General features: G+C 34.4%; 1 protein-coding gene across 4 annotated transcripts in view; it reads right to left on the minus strand.

The window, feature by feature from the left end:
* Nucleotides 1–1333: 1333 nt before the first annotated feature.
* The window catches only part of LOC132558410 (FERM domain-containing protein 4A-like), a 111603-nt gene continuing 91947 nt past the window's right edge, over nt 1334–20989 (minus strand). For all 4 annotated transcript variants that reach the window (XM_060222969.1, XM_060222967.1, XM_060222966.1 and 1 more), the window contains 8 exons: nt 16724–16860; nt 16340–16441; nt 15995–16144; nt 15662–15746; nt 8880–8932; nt 7934–8043; nt 6242–7636; nt 1334–3324 (listed from right to left, as the gene is read on the minus strand). In XM_060222969.1, coding sequence (XP_060078952.1) covers nt 3108–3324; nt 6242–7636; nt 7934–8043; nt 8880–8932; nt 15662–15746; nt 15995–16144; nt 16340–16441; nt 16724–16860 — 2249 coding nt within the window. In that variant the 3' untranslated portion in view covers nt 1334–3107. The remainder of the gene's footprint in view (nt 3325–6241; nt 7637–7933; nt 8044–8879; nt 8933–15661; nt 15747–15994; nt 16145–16339; nt 16442–16723; nt 16861–20989) is intronic.

Consider the following 20989-nt stretch of genomic DNA (forward strand, 5'->3'; position numbering starts at 1 on the left):
GGGAGTTGTTACTAAATACAAAGATTATCTTTGGCTCAATGTGTATTACAATACCGTAGATCTAGTTATCTGATAACTCTGGAAATTTCTGATTTCTATGAATACCCTGGTTTATAGCTGTTTCGAAAGTTTTTGTGATTGAAAGTATTGTTAATGTTAAACGAAATATACCATTGTATATGCTGTACGAGATATTAGGACTTTTCCCTTTAATGATTAATATTAAGAGTCTCTGGTCAGTGGTAATCGATATAAGTGTATAATGTCTTATTGACTGAACACATTGGTGGTTTTTATACCAATAAACAGATAGCTTTTGTCGAAAATATTTTTCAATGGCGCTAGTTTCAGTTACGTATGTTTGTCTCAAAATAACCAGTCAATACAGCAAGAATTTACATCTTGTTTTTTTAGAAGGACTTCATAAATATTCACAAATATAAAATGATACTGTTTACCATTTTTGAAAAAGTTTATGCTATTGACCGTTAAAAGATCGTTTAAATTTAGAAAAAAAAATGCAATTTTAAACGACTGAAAACACCTTCAGAAGGTATCGTACAGGTAACCATTGACTTCCAATGGAAACTGGAAGATGGGAAAACATTGCCAGGAGAGAACTTATCTGTCCATTGTGATATGTCAGCGCTACTGATGGTTCAATATATACCAACCTGCTCATATATCATTTACTGTACGACTCTTTCATGTGACTGGGTGAAGGATATTCCTCCCCAAGGTCACACAGTGTCGTAAAACTGAGGCTTTGTCAAGGATTTTACCACATTTTGTGATCTCGAGGGCGAAATATCCCATCCTTCACCCCGATATATGAAAAAGTATTTTTTTTCTTGTTTCTTATCCTAAAATATTAGGACAAATTAGCTTCAGATGTTGACAATGTACTTCCAGGTTGAAGACAAAGGAAAAAGCTGTATTATAATAACTATGATCATGTTATGTCATTTTATCTTGTGTTATATGAAGTTCAATGCTTGAGAGTTTGCATATTGTTTATTGCTAATATCACGATTCTCATTTTGAGAACGTTGCATGGATTTGATTTACAGCGATTTACAAGTCGGTGAAGGAGACTGGTGTTTCTCTACCAGAACAGGTAGTACTATTTTCTTAGTACTTTTTCTGAGCATCTATATAATATGTTCATTGTTCAGTTTACCAATGTTTTAAGAGTCGATCTCTTTGTTTGTGTAATCAACATAATTTCTCATTCAATGACAATTTTTAAGAAACAAATGCAAATAGATATTTGCTCAACTGTGTTATCTGATAAAAATACTTAAGTTGTAGCGGAAAAAAACAACAACAATGATTTGATTCTTATAGAATTTTTAATATATATATTTCAAGTTTTAAAAAGACTGAGAGCATAACATCTCACCAACAAGCTGCCATCACTTAAATATGACTAACAAGTACTTCATCACTATCTAATACACATGTGCTGCTATCACTCAAAAAGGTTTCTGCCAGACACCCGCTATAACACTGACACTCCCCAAACACCACACGTAGTCAAACAACCACCACTCTCGCCCCACAATATCCACACAGTTGTGTTTTCCTCCTGATACATCTGTGTCCACATATCCACATAAACACACTGGATTTCTCTATCCACTGCCACTTAATGTAGTTTCTCAATTTTCTACTGGTGTATTTTCCTCAAACTATTAGTCCAATAATACAGAGACCTAAATATAGATATGAAAATACAAACAAACGAAATAGATGACTGGTATATCTCGAAATTTGTAATAATAAGTATGTCCTGGTCAGAAAGAACTACTATTGGAGACAAATTCCTGGTCTATGTTAAATTTACCTACGGTTCAAATCAAACCACTTTTTACCATCAAATCTCATGCAGTACAACTTTACATATAAAATTATTGTTTTTCCTCATAATAAATTGATAAGATCTTTTTTTCCTATCACTCCATAGACAAAATCCAGGGACATAGCTCCGAAACATTCCTAGAAATTTCCGTCCTAAAATAATCACTGCTTTTCTGACCTTTATAAAGCTTAAACCTGTTGTCCGTCTTGATGGTAGTTGACCTCTCTGACTCTAGATTATTATAAATTGCTAACACGAACTATAGTGTATATTTTCTTACTTAAACACACCCAATATAGCATACTGAATATTTTGTATATATATTTGAGCAGTCACAAAAGTCTTCTATCAATTAATAATATTCTAGTTATAAAATATTGATATGACTAGGTATGTCTAATCTCAAAAAATACTTCATCTGAATGCTGAAGACATAGGACTGGAAATATACATCTCTCACCAGCAACATCAGGCAAATCATTCAAAGGGAGATAATCACTGCAGTCTACTATGTATCTGCAACATAGTTTTGCCTTTTTGGATGTTGGAGACAAGACTGTTGATTATTTCTTTGTTGTCAAAATAGCAGAGACAAGTTTGTTGTAAACAAATATTATCTTTTCATAAAATTATATCTGAATTAAGTTTAAAAACTAATGAATCAAATTTGAAAATCTATAATCTAGGTGCATACACACTAATTGAATTGCCATTATAAGACGAATAAATTTGTCCATTAAAAAAGAAGCGTAAAAATATAGAGTCACAAATTTAACAATCCACTAATTCAAAGTTTCTGCTAAACCTTAAAAAGAACACTACAAGTTAAAAAAATATTTGTTCTCAAGTGTTGTTCATGGATAAAATTTTTACTGATTTCATACTAAGAAACATTGCAGTGTACAATAAAATCACTTCAGGAGATAAAACTCGATCCCGATTAAGATTTCACCATTTCTATGTTGGCTATTCCTTGTTGTTATTTAAATTTTCCCAAAAAAAAAAAAATAATAACTCAAAGCCCTGACTTCTAACAAAAAAAGGGGAGATAATTCCAAATAAATTTATCCTTGGGTTTGTTCTAAATGAAGAAAAAAGGGAAATTGCCATTTTTTGATATCATGGTATTAATTACATAACAATGGTTACAACAGGCAAAAGAATATAATAATTGAGAAATATATATCAAAGAGGTTTTAGAGAAATTGGTCTGTAGGTATAGCACTTGACTACATAACACATTAGATCATACATAGGACGGTTTCTTCCCGATGTTACTACTATCATCATACCAAGCCATCATTTCCTCACTGAAATCATTAGCTACATTGTCCATAGGCTCTAAGGCAGAAAATGTTGTATCTAAACAGGACACTTGTGGTTCAACATGGCTCCGTCGATGATCTCTATCCCGGGCTTTTCGCTGGATTTTCTGGTCCCTGATGTCTTTCACTTCTCTATGCCTGTTAAAAGTTAAATTCCATTACATTCAGAGTTAAATATCATCATTTGTTTTATACAGTATTGTCACACAATTACAGAAATAATGATCTGATATCTAAATTTTTTTTCTTAATTTCACAATACCACATGTCACCATCATCACACTAAATAGTTTACTTTACCTGTAAGAGTTACTTCCCTTCAGTACAGTAGAGCAAAGGCCAATTTCAGGAACTCTACCTTGAATTCATTTTCATTGGCAACCAAAGCCATCACAGTATAATAACAGGCTCTTGTGTGTGTTTGTGTGTGTGTGTGTGTGTGTGTGTGTTATATTTTTGTGTTTTTGTTGTTGTCTTTTACTGGAATAGTCTACTTTACCAAAACAGATACTGTGCATGTTTCAAAGTACAATAAAGATATTCTGCATCAGTTGCAGGTGTGTCCCATGTGTAAAAGGCATTGATTGATATAGACAAAATTTGAACCATGTACTTTTAAAAAAATTGATATTTGAATCTCTAATCAAATTTTTGTTCTGGGGTCACATATTCTGACAAAACACTGAAAATCATAGGTTGTGTCCAGGTAGATTGTACAGTATTTGTGTGCTCATTGAGACAAAACAGTTTATAATGGATTTCATTTTAACTGGATGGTCATAATTCGGGTCGAACCTGATCTGGACAGCCTCACTAAGGTTACAGGATAACCTAAGATATGCTTTAATTCTAAGCCCCTCCCTGGAATCATTCATAAACACTTCAACATGATGTCACCACACATGGTATTCTGGATGTGTTATACATTAAAGGTCAGGGTTTCTAAAAGGGTGACATACTCAACAGAAAAAATGTTCATTTTCATTTACAACACAATAAGTGGAAAATAGCCCATTTTTTTTTTTTTTTTTTTTTTGTTTATTTTTTTTATTCTTGAACTGTTTTTGATATATCAACCATATGTATCGTCATGCTTTAAATTTTTCAAGCTATTTTATCTTAATATATATTTCACCCAGAACCCTAATGTACTGAAAACTTGCCTCAAAGGTTTATATCTGTATAAGTTTATTTTCAGTAGCCAAGAAATCTTACAAGTCCTACATATGAATCCCAGTTTGATATCTAGACTTAGTCAGAAGCTAGATGTTTCTAAACAGCAGTTTGACAATTACTTAAAAAAATAGCATGAGCTAGCCCACAGACATGCAGCAATTGAAATAAACAACACAGTTATATGTTTAAAATGTTTTATTTCAGATCTTGTTTCAATATCTCTATAACTGGTTCCAAGAATAAAACACCTCTTTCTTTAATAAACATCTCTTTATCATACATCAACAATACCAACATTTGTAATCAAGATAAAATAAATTAAAAATTCACAATAATTAAAAAGAGTAAAGATAAGAAACCATATTAGCATGATGTTGGTGAATTAATTACAAAGACTTAAAGGAATAAAAAAAATGCATAATATTTTCATAAGAAATAAAAAAAAAACAGTTGGATCACATGCGGAAACATGACGAGAGATTCTGTAGGCGGATGTGATGGCATTCAACAATGGGGTGAAAAAAGCATGGGAGATGACCTAAGTGAAGAAATGACAAGCAAGGGAGGCAACCTCAGTGTGGGTAACAAGCAAGGGAAACAATCACAGCTGGGATGACGAGCAAAGAGACAATCATAGATTTACATTGCAGTCAAGAGAGGCAAGATGAAACAGCAACAAACAGAAAAAAACATATGAAGTCAGCATAACTGTGTGCAATTCAGCAGCAAAAATTTTATATACATTGCGTTAGCAGGGAAATCAGCAACAGACAACATCTTCTAAAGTATCAATTCAAGAGAAAAGTGAAATGACAAAACACGAGTATTCCACTTAATGACCGTAGAAAGAAACAGCAGAGGAACAATACATGCAGCAGTAGGTTTTGTTGATAAAGATGTAAGTGTGCTTTAGGGTGTGCATGGAAAAAAGTTTTCTCTCAAACAGGATTAAATCTTTGCTGTTGGTCATGGATAATGCATGCTTGCTTCATGAAAATATGTTGAGTTATATTATATCTTATAATAATATATTATATTATATGATATTATGTTAAAAAGAATGATATGCTTTGAGAAAACACTAATGTTTGAAATTGCCTTCAATTTAATAACTTGAAAGAAACTTTCAAAAAAATTTGATGTAAAAAAAAATGAACTTGCTTATGGAGTATTTTAAAACTTATTTCTATGGTTGACAGCAAGCAGCAGTATCCAATGTTTAAGAGATGGAAATAACATTCTAATTAGTGAATGTCTGAACATGTATGTTGTTATAAATGAAAATGTGAATGTGAAGCTTGTAGGAGGAAGCGGGTGCAACTGAATACAAACAAAGCATCCAATCGATCAAGATTGTTAAAATCAAATGAAAACTTTAAAGAAAAAATGTATTCATAATTTCATTGTTCTAGGCACCTTGACAAGTGTGAATTCAAAATTATCCTTGTTTCAAAAAATAACATTTGTCTCATATGGCTGTCCATACTTCTGTAAAATCAATGTCACAGGAATTTTAATTTTAAAATTGGAGACAGATCGAAAGTCCTGGGGAAAAGAGAGAGCTATCTTCTCAGGAACAGTGCAGTAAATGCACACGCGCAACAGAAAAGTAGGTCCCTGTTTGCAATTTGATTTGTAATAAATTTGGGGAAAAGCTCTGTATAAAACTAGTCCATGTGAATTTTGATTGACAAGCAGTGTAGGTATAAAGGTCACACAGAAAGGCAACACACAGTAGATTGTGGGGGATCACACATGAAGATTTTGAGGTCACAGCTCTAGACTAGAGGGGGGCGGGCTGCCTATACACATCCTCCGTACTGAATCAGTCTTGACTAGGGTTTCCGCATGGTTGACAATCCACCTGTGTATATCTCACCTTGCACTGGGTGTGCGAGTGGATGGTGCAGAGGTCACAGGGGTGGCAGTCTGGTTCCTCACTGGGTCACACTTTTGAGGTGTTAAAGGTTTGTACTGTGTATGTGTGGTTGTCTGCACAGATTTATAAACACGTCCTCCTGTCGCTGTCTGCACTGTATATTGCACGTGAGTACTGTGTTCTTTAACTAGCTTTGGTGAAGCATGACTAGGAAACGGTGACGACTGGTCATATCCTTCTCGCTTGTGGGCAAGGTAGGGTGACATCTGTCGACTAGCTGTGGCAAAGTTTGTAGGGGGACCTGCCCTGAAAGGACTCTGTGATGGAGAGCCCTGCCCTGATGAGCCCTGTATATATGAAGGGTGGCGGTATGAGGTAGAACCTGAGTGGGAGGTTTCCCCTGAATCTGATGAGTGCTGGGAGGGTGTGGAACACCGCGAGCCCCCCATCAGCTGCTGCTGGTACTGTTCTATCATCCGCTGTCGCCGAATCTTTTCACTGTATTTATAGAAGTCTGACATTTCAAATGGTTTTGACACCAACTCCACACTCTGGTGGGGGTTTAACTTTGTCACAGTTACTAAAGCACTTGGATGTTTCTTGTGTTGGTGAGATTCTGTCCTCTTGGTCGTTGTGCCTGCCTGGTCGGCTGACTGCACGTCACTATGACTTTGGAATGAGCCTTCGTATATACGAGGGCTATAACACTGTCCTGAATAAACACTGTCTTTACTCTCCTGTCGCATGTGTTGAGGGCTCTGCACAATAGGAGACGGCTCCGTTTGTGCCGTGTCCTGCCAGCTATGCTCTGGCTTCTGCGACGTTGAGTGATACTCCTCATGCGATACAGGCACCTCAACTACACTGTTTCTTGGCGTTGTCAAGTCGTACTCCGATTGTGAGGATCGTTTACTCCCATATTTAGAAGGTTCTAAATCTACAACAGGAATATGAGTGTCACTGTCACTATGCTGTCTATCTCGCGGTCGATTACTGGGATGTTGATCCCTTTTTTTAGAATTTCGTTCTAAGCTTCCGTAACTTTGTTGAGAAGTCAATGATTTTCTATAGCTACCATCCAAACTACCATGTTTGGACTGCACAATTCTGTCATTACTAAACACACTGTCAGTATCAGGGTGTGGCTCCTTGTTGGTGGGTGTCTTGATCTCGTCCGTACTATCATAGTGTGACGTACGTTGAGTCATTAAGTTATACATGTTATTTGCTGAGCTGAACCCGCTATCCTGACTGTCATAGCGGTTATAGCCACGAACATTCTCATACTCTGACTGGTTAGACATGTTGCTTCCTGAGGACTGTGAGCGATTGGCCAATACTGGAGAACAGACCTTTCTGTTATATTGGCCACGACCCTCTCCACACAGCTGGGGACTGAAAGTTATACAAACATGTTTACAACAACGTTATATTTCAAAAGAATAGCAAATTGTATGCAGACATAGCATACAGAACTTGTAAAAAACTGATCCATCACGCCAATCTATGGCATTAAACTTGTAGAGTATTACATTCATATATCAAAGATGTAATTATTATAAATAAATCAACATTTGAATCTTCAAAAGATGCTGAACTTAATTCATTACCTTAGCTAAGATCATGACATCAACAATTTTTAGAGTCAGTTTTTAAATCATAATTTCTGTGTATCACACTGTGCATATTTACCTGCTGAGGGTAGGACTGAGTTGTGCAGGAGAGCTTTGTGTTGGTGATAGTTCTCTGGCCGTGGCAGATCTCTGCATCATAGGAGGGAAGTCCAAATCACCCTCCCGATCCTAAATGGGAGATAACTCTTATTCATAATCTTATTCATAATCTCAATCAACAAACAGCAATGGTCAACATCTTTGTAAAATAAACTAAAACATGTACCATCAGAGTTCTCTTACGTTGAGTGCTAATTGTCTACATATATCTAAACTACTTTCATTTTACACAACTGGTTCATAAGCTTATCACAGAGACAAAAGCATGCCACTTGCCAAAATGTCAAATGGCATCATGGTTTAGGAGAAGTTGTTTTTCATATCAACACATTTGACCGAATGCTACTTTGAAAGTGGGTCAAGGTCATTCATATCAGCAACTATCAAGACCCTTGGCTTTTTGGTTACTGAAAGGATGTTGTTTGAAGCTTTGAACACTTTTTTTTTATCTTAAAAAGACAGTCTTGGTCATGCCAATGAACAAAATACCAAAGTTAACCATCTAAAACACACCATTCTTCCGGCTTACATATCATGGTCCTGTGAATTTTAGGTACTAATTAAAGAAAATAATAATTGGAGACAGAGAATGGACAATTGTTCCGCACTAAAATAAAAGTCACATACTTATTTGACTGGTGAGATTAAAAGAATCTGAATTATTTCATGTTGATCCTCTATAGAAGACAGGATACATTCATAATATACCTGGTAGCTGGATATTTTTTGAAAATTCTATTTGAAAATTTGTGTTACTTCAAAGCCAATCTTGTTGTAAATTAAGTTATTATCATAGACAAAACCCTAATTAGAATTGTTTCACTAAATATGACTGGACACATTTAGAAGTTCTAAACATTATCAATACTGTATATTTACACTGGGTTGTATTAATCTGTACTTACATATTCCTGTTGGCGACGAAGTTGCTCTGGAGACTTTGTAGGACTTTCTAAATCTGCAACAGAAATCAAGAAAAAAAAATTATTTTAGTTGTACACTACCATGATCCTGTTTGAAATAACAATAAAGTTAAATTCACTGAACCAATATGTGTGATGATTGTATTAACTGTTAGGTAACTACATGAGAAAACAAAGAAAACATCACCATTCTCATACCTCGTAACTGGTCAACATGCAATCAGATACGATAGAACATATACAAAACATGCATGCAGTAATCCACTATTAAACCCTCAGATAAAACAATACCTTTGTAGTACAGAAAATTAATCACAGCACAAAACCATAATATCATAAATATCAATTTAGCAGCCTTTGTATTCAACCTGTTTCTGTGCGAACAAAGGACTGCTACCACATACAATTCACATGTGTCTGTGATTAAAACTGAGAGAACAGGTGAGCCAACACAACAGGAAATGATTAAAAACTTAACACACTTTTATCTGTGAAACTTCCACAGGTCAGACGAACTTTCTTAGAGACAGATACAGCCTGTCGACCCGTGTGTGCATGTAATCATGTGCATTTCACTCTGTTCTGACCCCATTACGCTACAAACGAACCTGTCTCAGACATACACTCCTCATAAAATCTAGCCACAGGCACCTAACTTCAAACTTTACAAACAGCTTAACAGAAGATTATACTTTTTGATGTGTGTTTATTCTTATACTCAATCTGCAGAGATTTGTCCTAGAAAGATAAAGGTCTCATATCAGTCTGATTGGAATCAGTCATTAGCTGACTGCTAAGTACTCATATCCTCCAGCTTCTGAAGTGGAAACCATTGAAACACCAGGAGTAATCTAATCTCCTAATGGTACAGGGTTTTATAGATTTTTTCAAAAGTGATGCACTTTGATTTCAACATCTCTGACTCATACCAAAAAATATGTATATACTCCTCTAGAGGGTTGTAGTGCATTTAGATATAACAGCAAGGTTAGATTTTATGTGCATCAATGCCTGAACCTGATTAAACTTTAATATTTCTCTATGTTATCGGATAGCATTACTTCACCTGTTTACCATATCAGTGAATTGGAAAGGATGCTTTCAACACCTGCAGGTGAACATAACAAGACCCCCTCTGATGGTCATACTCTGGCCATCTTCATCAGTTACATGCAAAAATCAGGACTATTTACATAAGCTAACGGATCTGCTTTACAAGGGAGATAATCAACTTAAGTCTATTTGTAATAGATAACATACAAGAAAATCCATTATCAGGTGTGATCAGATGAAAAGGTTCACGAATCCTGTACAACAGGTTAATGAGGAATTGAATTTTAAGACATAATGTGAATTCATTAACTCATTTAAGAGGTGCTACTGTTGGAGGTTTTACCGCCATTAAGTTTTTTTTTTGTGTTTTTTATTTTAAATATTATCGGTCTAACATCATTTTCATCCAATATCATAAGTCAATTTCATAAAATAAAAACAACTCTTGTTACATTTCCTGTAATTTTTGTGTTAGAAATGATCTGCCTGATTCATCTTTTAATTTAAAATCTATCTGAAACATATGTGACACCAGGTAATAAGCAATGATCTTCAGTAACCCAAGGGAGGTAAGTATCAAGTTTTCTCTTAAATATTGACAGTAAACCAAAAGATAAGAAACACAGAAAATTAGAAACCAATCTGGCAAGACAGCTGTAATCACTCACAGGAAATTCACCTTCCCTACGTTAGAGTGATGGACCTTAACCTCCTGAGGAGGAGGTTGTAACATGTTTACATCACTCTCTATACTGATGATATACTACTACTGATAAAAGACGATATACACAAGATTTCTCAGAATTGCATCATTGGATTACTGACAGCTGTTTTTCTACTTCATTTTTCATCATGTTAAGTTGTGAGCTTTTTCATCCTGTGTGGGTGTGCATCATGTAGATAGATAGCGTATTATTCAACATTACAAGTAATGCTACAGAGTGTCTTATCAATGGGAGGCTAGGGTTGTGGTTTGTGGCGAAAGGAACTCAATTAGACTTTCTACAAGAAAGATTCAATTAAAATGATAGACGATATCATTGTACTTAAGATTTTTTTTCATGTTACTTCTATGTAGATTTTTTCCTTCTATGTTTTACTGATGCACTTTGGACCCCTGGAAAGTAACCAAGAAGATCCCAGAACAAGTAAATTACTTCAAATACTTGTATAAAAAAGTTTAAACGTAAAATAAGTTTTTTTTTCATTTTACTTTTTTCATGCTGGTTGATCATAATTCATTTCTATACAAAGATCTTATCTGTAGAAAGTGTTAAGAACTCAGTTTTTCATCCACTCTAATTTTTTTTCTATTTTTTATTTAACGGCTGGTTAATCCTAATTCATTTCTACACTAAGATCTTATCTGCAGGAAGTGTTATGAAATCATCAGATTTTGATCTACTCTAATCTCTTTTTACAAACGCTATATGAATTTTAATAAAGTATAAGCGCCAAGTTTATTACAATACTTGTGTACGTAACAAGTCACCATTTGTTGAAGGGAGTCGGTAAGAGTCATATATACTGCTCATTAAATTAAAGGGTAAAAAGTTTAATATCCAATGTGAGTTCCAAGTCTATTTTCCATATCTGAGAGGTCCTTGTTATTCTACACGATTGATTTTAAGATACATACAGTGCTATTTTGATTTCTATTTTTTAATGACGGATCCCCATTCTCTACTGGCTATTTGATCTTTTTGAAAATATGCACGAGAATAAGTTCGTCATCTCCTAGCTGAACCTACCTACCTTATTTCACATTTAAAGGATTTTTTTTTAAACTGTTAAGAAAGTAAATATTACTTATCTGCTTTCCATGTTACAGTCAAATACATTTTATTATTTACCTATAGCATTATTGAGTTTGTTCAAAGTCAGTATATCAAAGATATTTGAAGTGGTTTCTTTTGAAAGTTTATTAATCTCTATTTGACATTCTCATTTCTTTTATTATCATCAAATTGAGTTCAAGTTGGTTAACACCTGAAAAGGGATTTCAGATTTTATTCACCCTTAATTTGCCCATCCATAAGAAGATAGGGCTTGCTTTGTAGGTGTAGGTAAACTGTAAGGAATGTGTTGTTATCATTGAAACTATCAGCCAGGTGCTACTAATTGGTCTATCAGCAGGTGCTTGTCCTGGGGCTTCCCATGGAGACTTAAAGACTTCTACCGAGTATCTGTACTTTGATTTTTCAATGTATAGGTATCTGTATTGTGTGAGTCCAAAGTGAGTCTGTAGAATCCTAAGTTATCAGTGAAAATCTATGGTGGGCAGATGTTTCCAGCTGTTGCCTATTACCAGTACTAACTAGACACCTTCAATAAAGCACTCAGTTATTTGAACCCAATTACAGAAGCTCTGCATGACTTGTAATTAACCATGACACATACGGTGACCATTTTGGGTTTTTTAATCAGACCACTTACTGAAAAATAAATTTTAACTGATTGTCTGCCCACTGCTTGTTTTATGATGTGTTTCACAAAGTCTATTCTCTTTGTTATGAGTACCTGTTATAAACAGCTGATTCCATTTACAGTTGGCCATCTGAATCAATTACATTTAAAACCACATAATTGGATGTCCAGACAACATCTCTACACAATGTTCCTAATGTTGAATGAAAATTTTATCTTCAATCACAATCTAACTGAATGATTGTGTTGTAATTGTTATTAATGCATTACAATGAATGCCAAAAAATGGCAATTCTATCTTGTCAAAATTTCCAAACTCATGGCATTATCAGTTAGCCTTATTTTCTACAGACATCAAACTTTTCCTCTTAACCTTTCTGTTTTCTGGGGAATTTATGAAGTCATTGTCATTAATTTGTTGCAATCATCACAATGACATTTGACCTTGCCCTATTATTTTAAGTATAATGTAACCTTTGACCTTAGTCTTTCCTGTGAACTCCTGTCCTTTGACCTTGATCGAGTCTTTTGTGTATATAAACTTTATAGACTATTGTTTAGTGTAAACACTTGTCCTTATCTTAATGCTGTCTTCTGTTTTAGCTGTCAATCTTTTGTCAGCCTTTTGCTATACTAATGACTGTGACCTTTGACATCTTTTTCCTTCACTATTAAGAGAAGCACTTTGAACCTGATTTGCATGTTGAAAAATTGATATGACCTTTGAAATTTCTTATTCAGCTCGAATTGACCATCAATCTAGTCATATGTGTCTATGTATTCATCTAGGATCCTGTTTCAGTCAGTGACTTATGATATTTCTTGATATTGAAATAATTAATAGTTTACTTATACAGTCAAACCTGCCATGTGAAAAATTCAAGGAAACCAGATTTTTTATTTAACAGAGTCATATGGTTGGTGTAAAGTTAGGTAGGGACCGACAGAATGCTTCAAATTAAAAGAGTCTTTGAGTTATACGAGTTTGAGTTAACAAGTATTGACTGTATATATACCTAAATGTGACTTGACATAACCTTAGCCTTTGTGTATTTATGGAAGTGACCTTGAACCTGCCAACAAAGATTTTTGACCTTACATGAATACTGATATTGTCTTTTGACTCCTGGTGAAAAAGGGAAAAGGTGAAATGGGATCTCGACTTTTCTGTTTAAATTGTTATTTCAACTTCCCTGTCAGCTGGATTCCGCTGTCCACTGGACCTGAAAGTGACATTTGACCTTGTCTGCTAGTTTGTTACTGGCCCTGAATTTTTTTTTTTTTTTTTTATGTTTCAATTATAGCAAGAATACCATAACTTGAAATAAAAATGATCACCGTGTTGATGTCACAATCTTTGCAAGTAACTTTATAAGTGTCATAATGCAATTGTCCCTTGTCCATGAAAAAAAGCACAATACTGTGAGATTATCATTTTTGCTGGGTCTAAACACAATCATTCAAAATTTTGCTTTAATACCACTTATCATCTTTTTCAACATTTTCTTTAGAAATGTTGTATATTTATATATCTTTATATTTTCTTCAGTGAATTTTGGCCAAACTTTATCCAGCAAATACTACAACCTTCACAGCAATCCACAAAACATGGTGACAACAGAGTATCACTTAACATTTCAACCACCACTAAAACATCTCAATCTCAAACACTGCGCTCTTTGTGTAAATATTATTGGTTTAGATTAGAAGTTCTGCCATGGAGAATTAAATTCTTTTCCCATTTTTTTCCATTACTAATAACAAAACATTAATATTTTTTCCAAACTGCCGTAAATGTTGGGAAGTGGTGTTTGACTAGATGTGCTGTTGTCAAAATTTACATGCAATGAAATTAATGAAGCAAATGAATACACAGATCATGAAAATATATATATTTTAATAGTGAAGGAGATGATATGATTGGTCAGAGACACCACACACAGGCATTATATGTAGCCACATTTAAAGCCATTAAACCAAAGCAAACGACACCAACAAACAATGTTACATAATGAACAATGCTGCAGATAATTCCTTATTCAGTTATCTCCCCCTAATAGCCTCTTTTAACATTTTTTTTCAATACATGCATTTGATACGTATACCAATTCTTTAGAAAATTTAAGGTTGAAATAATCATGGAATTCATCTTTTCATAAAAAAAATACCTGCAAAATCATTTTTTTCCTTTTGTTTTTCAGTTTCAATAAAAAAAAAACAAGTTGATAATTACAATAGGAATTCTGTCAAGCATGATAAATTAGAAGGAAGCCATGCATTAACTCTTATTTAACCAAGCGTGCAGTTTATACAGATATATGGCAGTGAAGCAAGGTGGTTAGGCAATAAATATACAATGACACACACATATGGATATGGAAGATGATACAGTATATATAATTTTCAGACATACATGATTGTCAGTTTATCAACAAGAAACAAGTCAGATCTGATTTTGTTATTTAAATCATCACACATATTGGCAGTGAAATCTTTATAACAAAAATTGCATAAAAATAGTTTCCCTGGATATCACAAAATGTCCTGATTGTCAGGGCTGAGATTGTTCAGTGTACATGTCTCCTTCACAAAATTACATACAACAGGGCACACACAGGCCAAAACTTGTGTATAACCCTTGGCACTATTGGAATGATAAATAATCTTTGTAGCACAACACAACAATCAATAAATAAGAGACAGATAGCCTCACAGTGTCACTAACACATGCATAGTTATCTCCCCTTTGTAGGGTTAGCTCCCTTCATTAAGGCACTTTGAGTATATATACAGGATCTGTGTTAAAGTTTGTCCCCGGTCACATCCAACCACTAGGAAACCAAAGGCTACATCACAGTTCCTCCAGATATCCAGCCACTTTTAGCACCAACACTTATAAGACACTTGGAAATGAAGTCACATCTTAAGACACTTCTCAATTACAAGAAGTCACACCTGACTCTCAATGGCTGGCGGTAACTGATGAATCTTCTCATAGCAGTATGTGTGCCAAGAAGCACGGCTGGCAGGAGACATCTCAAGCACAGAACAGTCAAACACTTCATCATCGAGCAAACTGGAAGAGTTGGTGCTACTGACGGAGGAGTCAAGGTCGTAACTGGACTTGTTGAGCTTGTGGCGATAGGAATACTTGTAACGGAAGGACTTGTAGAGGCGACTGGTGATTGAGGAGTGGAAACGCTTCTTACCGTAATCCTCAGTACGACTCTGAGACAAACAATCATCTAAACTATACTCTAAACTGTCATTACAACTGTACATACCATCATATGATGGTGTTGATGGGGTCACCTCGGCCAAACCAGCCTCCCGCTGGCTCTCTTGTAGCTTCTTCTCCATCTCCTTGAGCTGTGGACAATCAAATGACATAATTAGAATAGTGCAGGTGATGTAAAAACTTCAAAAATATATTTCCCAGTAAGACTGAAGTAATTTCTTCTGTTTTCATATTTAATTAATTTTTTTCTGTTCTTTGTTTGATTGATTTTCTTTTCTTTATTCATAAGAGAGGAACCTATCTTAGGAAAGTTATGAATGTTGAATGAAGTATTACACCTTTTTTCCTTAACGCATTTAGAAACTTTAATGTCACATACCTTGGTCTGAGCACGATGGAAGGACTGGCGTCGTTGCTTGCGGACGTATTTGCTGACATTCTTGTCCTGGGACAGCTTGTGGGCAGCGCTGGTGATCTGCTTCTGGAGCTCATACTCCAACTCAATACTTGACACCTGGTCATCATCATTCTGAAAGACAAAATAAACTCTGTAAATATCACACTTAACAATCCACAGCAAAGACATAATACAACCAACAACACAGCTAAGAATGGCTAGCAGTTATTATTTTATATATTGTTAGACAAATATTAGGGAAAGTAATAAATGAACTATGTTTCAATAAGTATTATATATATATAAACTTTTTATAATTGTGCTTACCTTGGTGGATAAGGAAAAAGCTGTTCCTACACGTCTGCGAATCTGTGGGGGCTGCTCTCCAGGGGCCAGGGGGGTCTCCTTCGGAAGCTTACCAGTCAACTCCTGTAAATAATGAACAAAAATGTTATAAAGAAACATATTAGTGTTTTATTTTATTTAAATAAAAACATTACTCAAAAAAAAAAGAGTTTATTTTTCTTGTTGTATTCTAAAAGAATTTCACAAGCATTTATGCAAATCTGAATAAAAAATAAAAATTTCAGTCTGTTTATGGAAAAGATGTAATTTCAAACATAATCAACTGATTATTCTTTTTCAACTGACCACCTATCTGAAATAACTTTAAAAAAAAAAAAAATCTGAAATGACAGTTTGGTGACTTACCCCTTCTTTGATGCAGAGAAGCTTCAGTTCCTCTGTACGCTTACGGAGGGATTCCTCAAGAGCCTCTCGGCGGGCTTTCAAAGCCTGGTACATCTCCCTCTGGGCCTTCAGTGCGTCTACGTGCTCTGGGATGTTCACTGTAAAGAAATACACATGTTATCAAAAGCATATAGAAACCAATTTCTTGATGCTGGCTAAATATGCCCTTAATGACCAATGGAATAGTAAATGTGGTGGGATTACCATACCTGGTATTGACTGATCAGCTCCTAACTACCCATCACACCCATCCCTCTCTGCCATACACGCTGTGTTAACCCCGACACTCCATCACGACTACTGCACTTTATAACCCTAACTCTTCAACCACTAAATGGTATCTCGAAGGTCTGTAGTAATTTCATGTTTATATATCCACTGCCTCTTTGATATGTTATTGAGATCATTAAAATCGGATATCCATGTCCCTCAGTCAACTTCCGAATTGATTATTACAAGAATACATTTACAAAAGCTATTGAACTTTTGGCAGGTAAGCATACATGTACCCGGATACTATCCCACTGACACATTTAACACACCTATTGTAGTAGTTCTGCCAGGCTAAGTACACACCTGTTTCTACAAACTATGGGTACACATCACTGCACATTGGAGTCACAGAGACAAGTGAGGCGCCCCTGTCTTAGAGATAGTGAAGCATCCCAGTCACAGACTCGTAAAGATTGGTGGGAACCTGGAGCACCACTGGACCAGATACTGTGATTAAATCTCTATGTTGGGGGTACATCCCGTGTCTATACATACAAACACTGACTCATCTTCGATTCTATACTTTGATATTTATTACGCATCCTTGGAAAGTAGAACTCTGAGTGCTGCTATCTTATCTATCGTGATTCAAGTGTTTTTAAGGATCAGGTTTCTAATATTTTTTACCAAAATAACAAATTAGAACCCTTAATAGCAACAGACCATTGGCTAAGCTGTACACTAATAAAAACAAGGTTGTGCCTTGTTATACACAGGGAACTATATTTGGATCCATATTTGATTTTATCGTATTTTAAACCTGACAGACAGCGATGATCTTACAATGACTCATTAAAAATCATAAAAACTTAAAGAATTAACAAGAACAAACAACATGGGATATTAAAAAAAAATATTTCTCCTTACATCTATAAGCACTAGTTTTCAAAAAAAATCATTTTGATACCATCTTAGCTTTCTCATTTGATTGTTTGTCAATAATTCTTACTTTGTATATAATATTCATGTCCTTAGATTTTTTTAATTCTTCAAAATGGAAAATTGCACTCAAAAGTTTATTTAAACAACTTTGAAATGTAGACATTATTTTCTTAAACAATAAAGAAACAGATTTTAGTATTTAGAAATTTGACTCAAAAATGAAAAACTGATGTTTGATTTTGGAAAAAAAGTTAAATCACATAAGCAGAATTTCAAATGAAAAATTTCAATGATAAAAGCAGAACTGAAAACTGAGAGACCATTCAGCAAATTGAAGATATACAACTAACAACATAACATAGAATACATACCAAAAATCTTCATTCTGAGAGTGTGAGTGTTACTATCAACATGCTATGTCTTACTACCTTCTCATTTCTCTTACCTATCTGTATATCATTGTGATGTCAATCTTATCTACCTTCTCAGTAGCATTACACAATTACTTCTTGTGACTCACCTGTTGTCACTAACGAGATTTAGGTACACCTGTCAGGTAAATGACAATATACAGGCCAGTTAACACTGAGAAAAACCCAATACACCTACAACAGGTGACCCCTGACACACCTGAGGAATGGCATTTTATGAATGGATGTCTAATTTTAGAAGTATATATCGTACCATAGTTTCCAATACAAATATAGATCGTGATGTTTATATAAAATATTGTCCACAGAGTAATAAAAGTCAGACGCAAGTATTTCCTTTCTGAAGTTTTCTATTTACTTTAACTATTTACAATACATATACAAACGAATAAATTATGTGGAAGTATTATATTTCTAATACTTGGAACCCCAAAAATCTACTGGCAAAACGAAATAAAATTAAAACATTGTTTCTTTATTGAGTGTTCATGAAATTTCAGTGTCGTTTATCACTTTTCCAGTACAGACATTACAAGATTAATTTAGAAATTTGTTCTTTTAAAAATTCATTGCTTATTTTAATACGTGTATCTGTTGATATACCACTATGTCTGCATTCAGAAAAAGAGCTTGGGACCGGATCATAGAACATATGCTAAGGGTCACGTTAGCCAGAACTTTCTACAACATCTTCAGTATGCCTTGTTATGCCACACTGAACAGTGATCTTGAGAAAAATTAAATGATAGACTTCAAGGTAAGGCAGTATCAAGAGCTTGACTCCTTTGTTTCAATATCAGAAGAAGAGCTCCAGTATATTAATTACACAGATCTTTAATAAACTTTATGTATATCAATTTCTTAAGCTGCTTGTTTTAAAGACTTAATTTACCAGAAATTATATCCTGTGTAAGTAAACAGGGAGTATGGTGTTTATACAGGAGCTGTGAATAAGCCAATTCTCCAGACTGGATCAGACCTTTACTGTTATGATATATCTTTTGATGTGACTAAACTGATTAATCAGAGACAAGAAGGTCTTTCATCTGAGTATAATCTATAGATAGAATGGTCAACCCATTCAAAATACATAGACAGAGTGGAGGAATGAGAAGGACGTTTACAAAGCCCAGATAATCCTATTTGGTGCCAGATAACTAAATTATCAAAGGTAGATGCGACCCCTATATTGCTGTAAAAACAGCTGTCTGGACACCAATACAACATCTCAACACCTTGCCTTCCTCTAGTAAACCAAAAAATCTCAGGTTTCCCAACAGAAAGTTTGGATAAAATAATTAGAATAATATGAGATTTTTTTTTAAAAAAAAAGAGAAAAAAAAACATCATACTGTTGTGCAATATTTCAAATAGTTAATTTCTAAATTTGCATTGATATAATGAAGGATGATTTGATTTAAAATCTGTGTAATATCAACTATAAGCAGAATTTGTATTTATTATCAGTTAGCATTAGAGTACAAAACAAAATAAAATAGAATTTGTCCTATGTGAGATATAAAAGTAATGAAATTTACAAAAATATATTTTATATAAGTATATACATATTTCTTTTTAATCTTTATCAATAATTTTAAAATAACATAATTTTAAAATATAATTTCAAAATTAAGCAAATATTTACCTAATACTAATTATAGTTTTCTTAATTTCTAATGATAATAAAAGTTTTATATATTTACATTCACTCAGTGACAAAATTTACATCCTGATTTGAGATGCATATCCAACTTAAAATGTACTATTTTACCAACATAATTATTAGGCTCCAAATAAATTCAATTTGATTAACTGTTAATAAAGTTTAAACAAGTATTTAATATCCTTCTTGGTCAATTATAAAAACTGAAGATTTCAATATTACAAATGATCATATTAAACTACCATATGGTGTCAAGTATATGGTAGAGGCAGGTAGGTGTATCAGGATGATGACTGAAACACAAGATCCCATTATTTGTAGTGGATAAGGGATATCACAACTTCCTAACATAGGAGATAAACATCAGACAATTGATGCAGACTTGATGGCTACATCAGAGAGGAGGACAAATATTGGTACTCACCAGAGTCATTGAGGAAGGAATCAGAGATAGGGGTCAGACAAATATCCATGATTGAAGATCCTCAGCCTCTAGATGTCAACAGTAGTCAGGAAAATGTCACAATGTCATTCCCTGTACAGGCTATCTCGGGGTAAGGTGCGATGTTGTGATGGGAATCAACTCAATTCTCAAAACACTTGGCAATCTTGACCAATGGCCAGACAGAACAGTGACCTTCAGTAATAGTGTTTGATAGGTTGAGCAACTCTATGGCTGAGTTCTTCTGTCAGACTGTCTCTACACTATCCAAGCTGACCACTATGATAACATTAGACTGGACACACACTTCTTTACCATGAACAGATCAATGAGCTTATGACCACACTGACCCTCTGATCTAGACTTATACCCACACTGACCACTGAACCAGTACAGGTGACTGGTCTAATGAGGTGGTAATTGACCAACAATTACCTGTACAGGAAACACCTTTGTATCATGTAATGAGACAACAATAGGTTGTTTACAAACAAATCAAGGTAATCATTGATCACAATGCCAATCAGCCGTCACTT

This window comes from Ylistrum balloti, unplaced genomic scaffold, assembly GCF_031769215.1.
Source record: "Ylistrum balloti isolate Yb309-2 unplaced genomic scaffold, AGI_CSIRO_Ybal_v1 Utg370790, whole genome shotgun sequence".
NCBI lineage: Eukaryota > Metazoa > Mollusca > Bivalvia > Pectinida > Pectinidae > Ylistrum > Ylistrum balloti.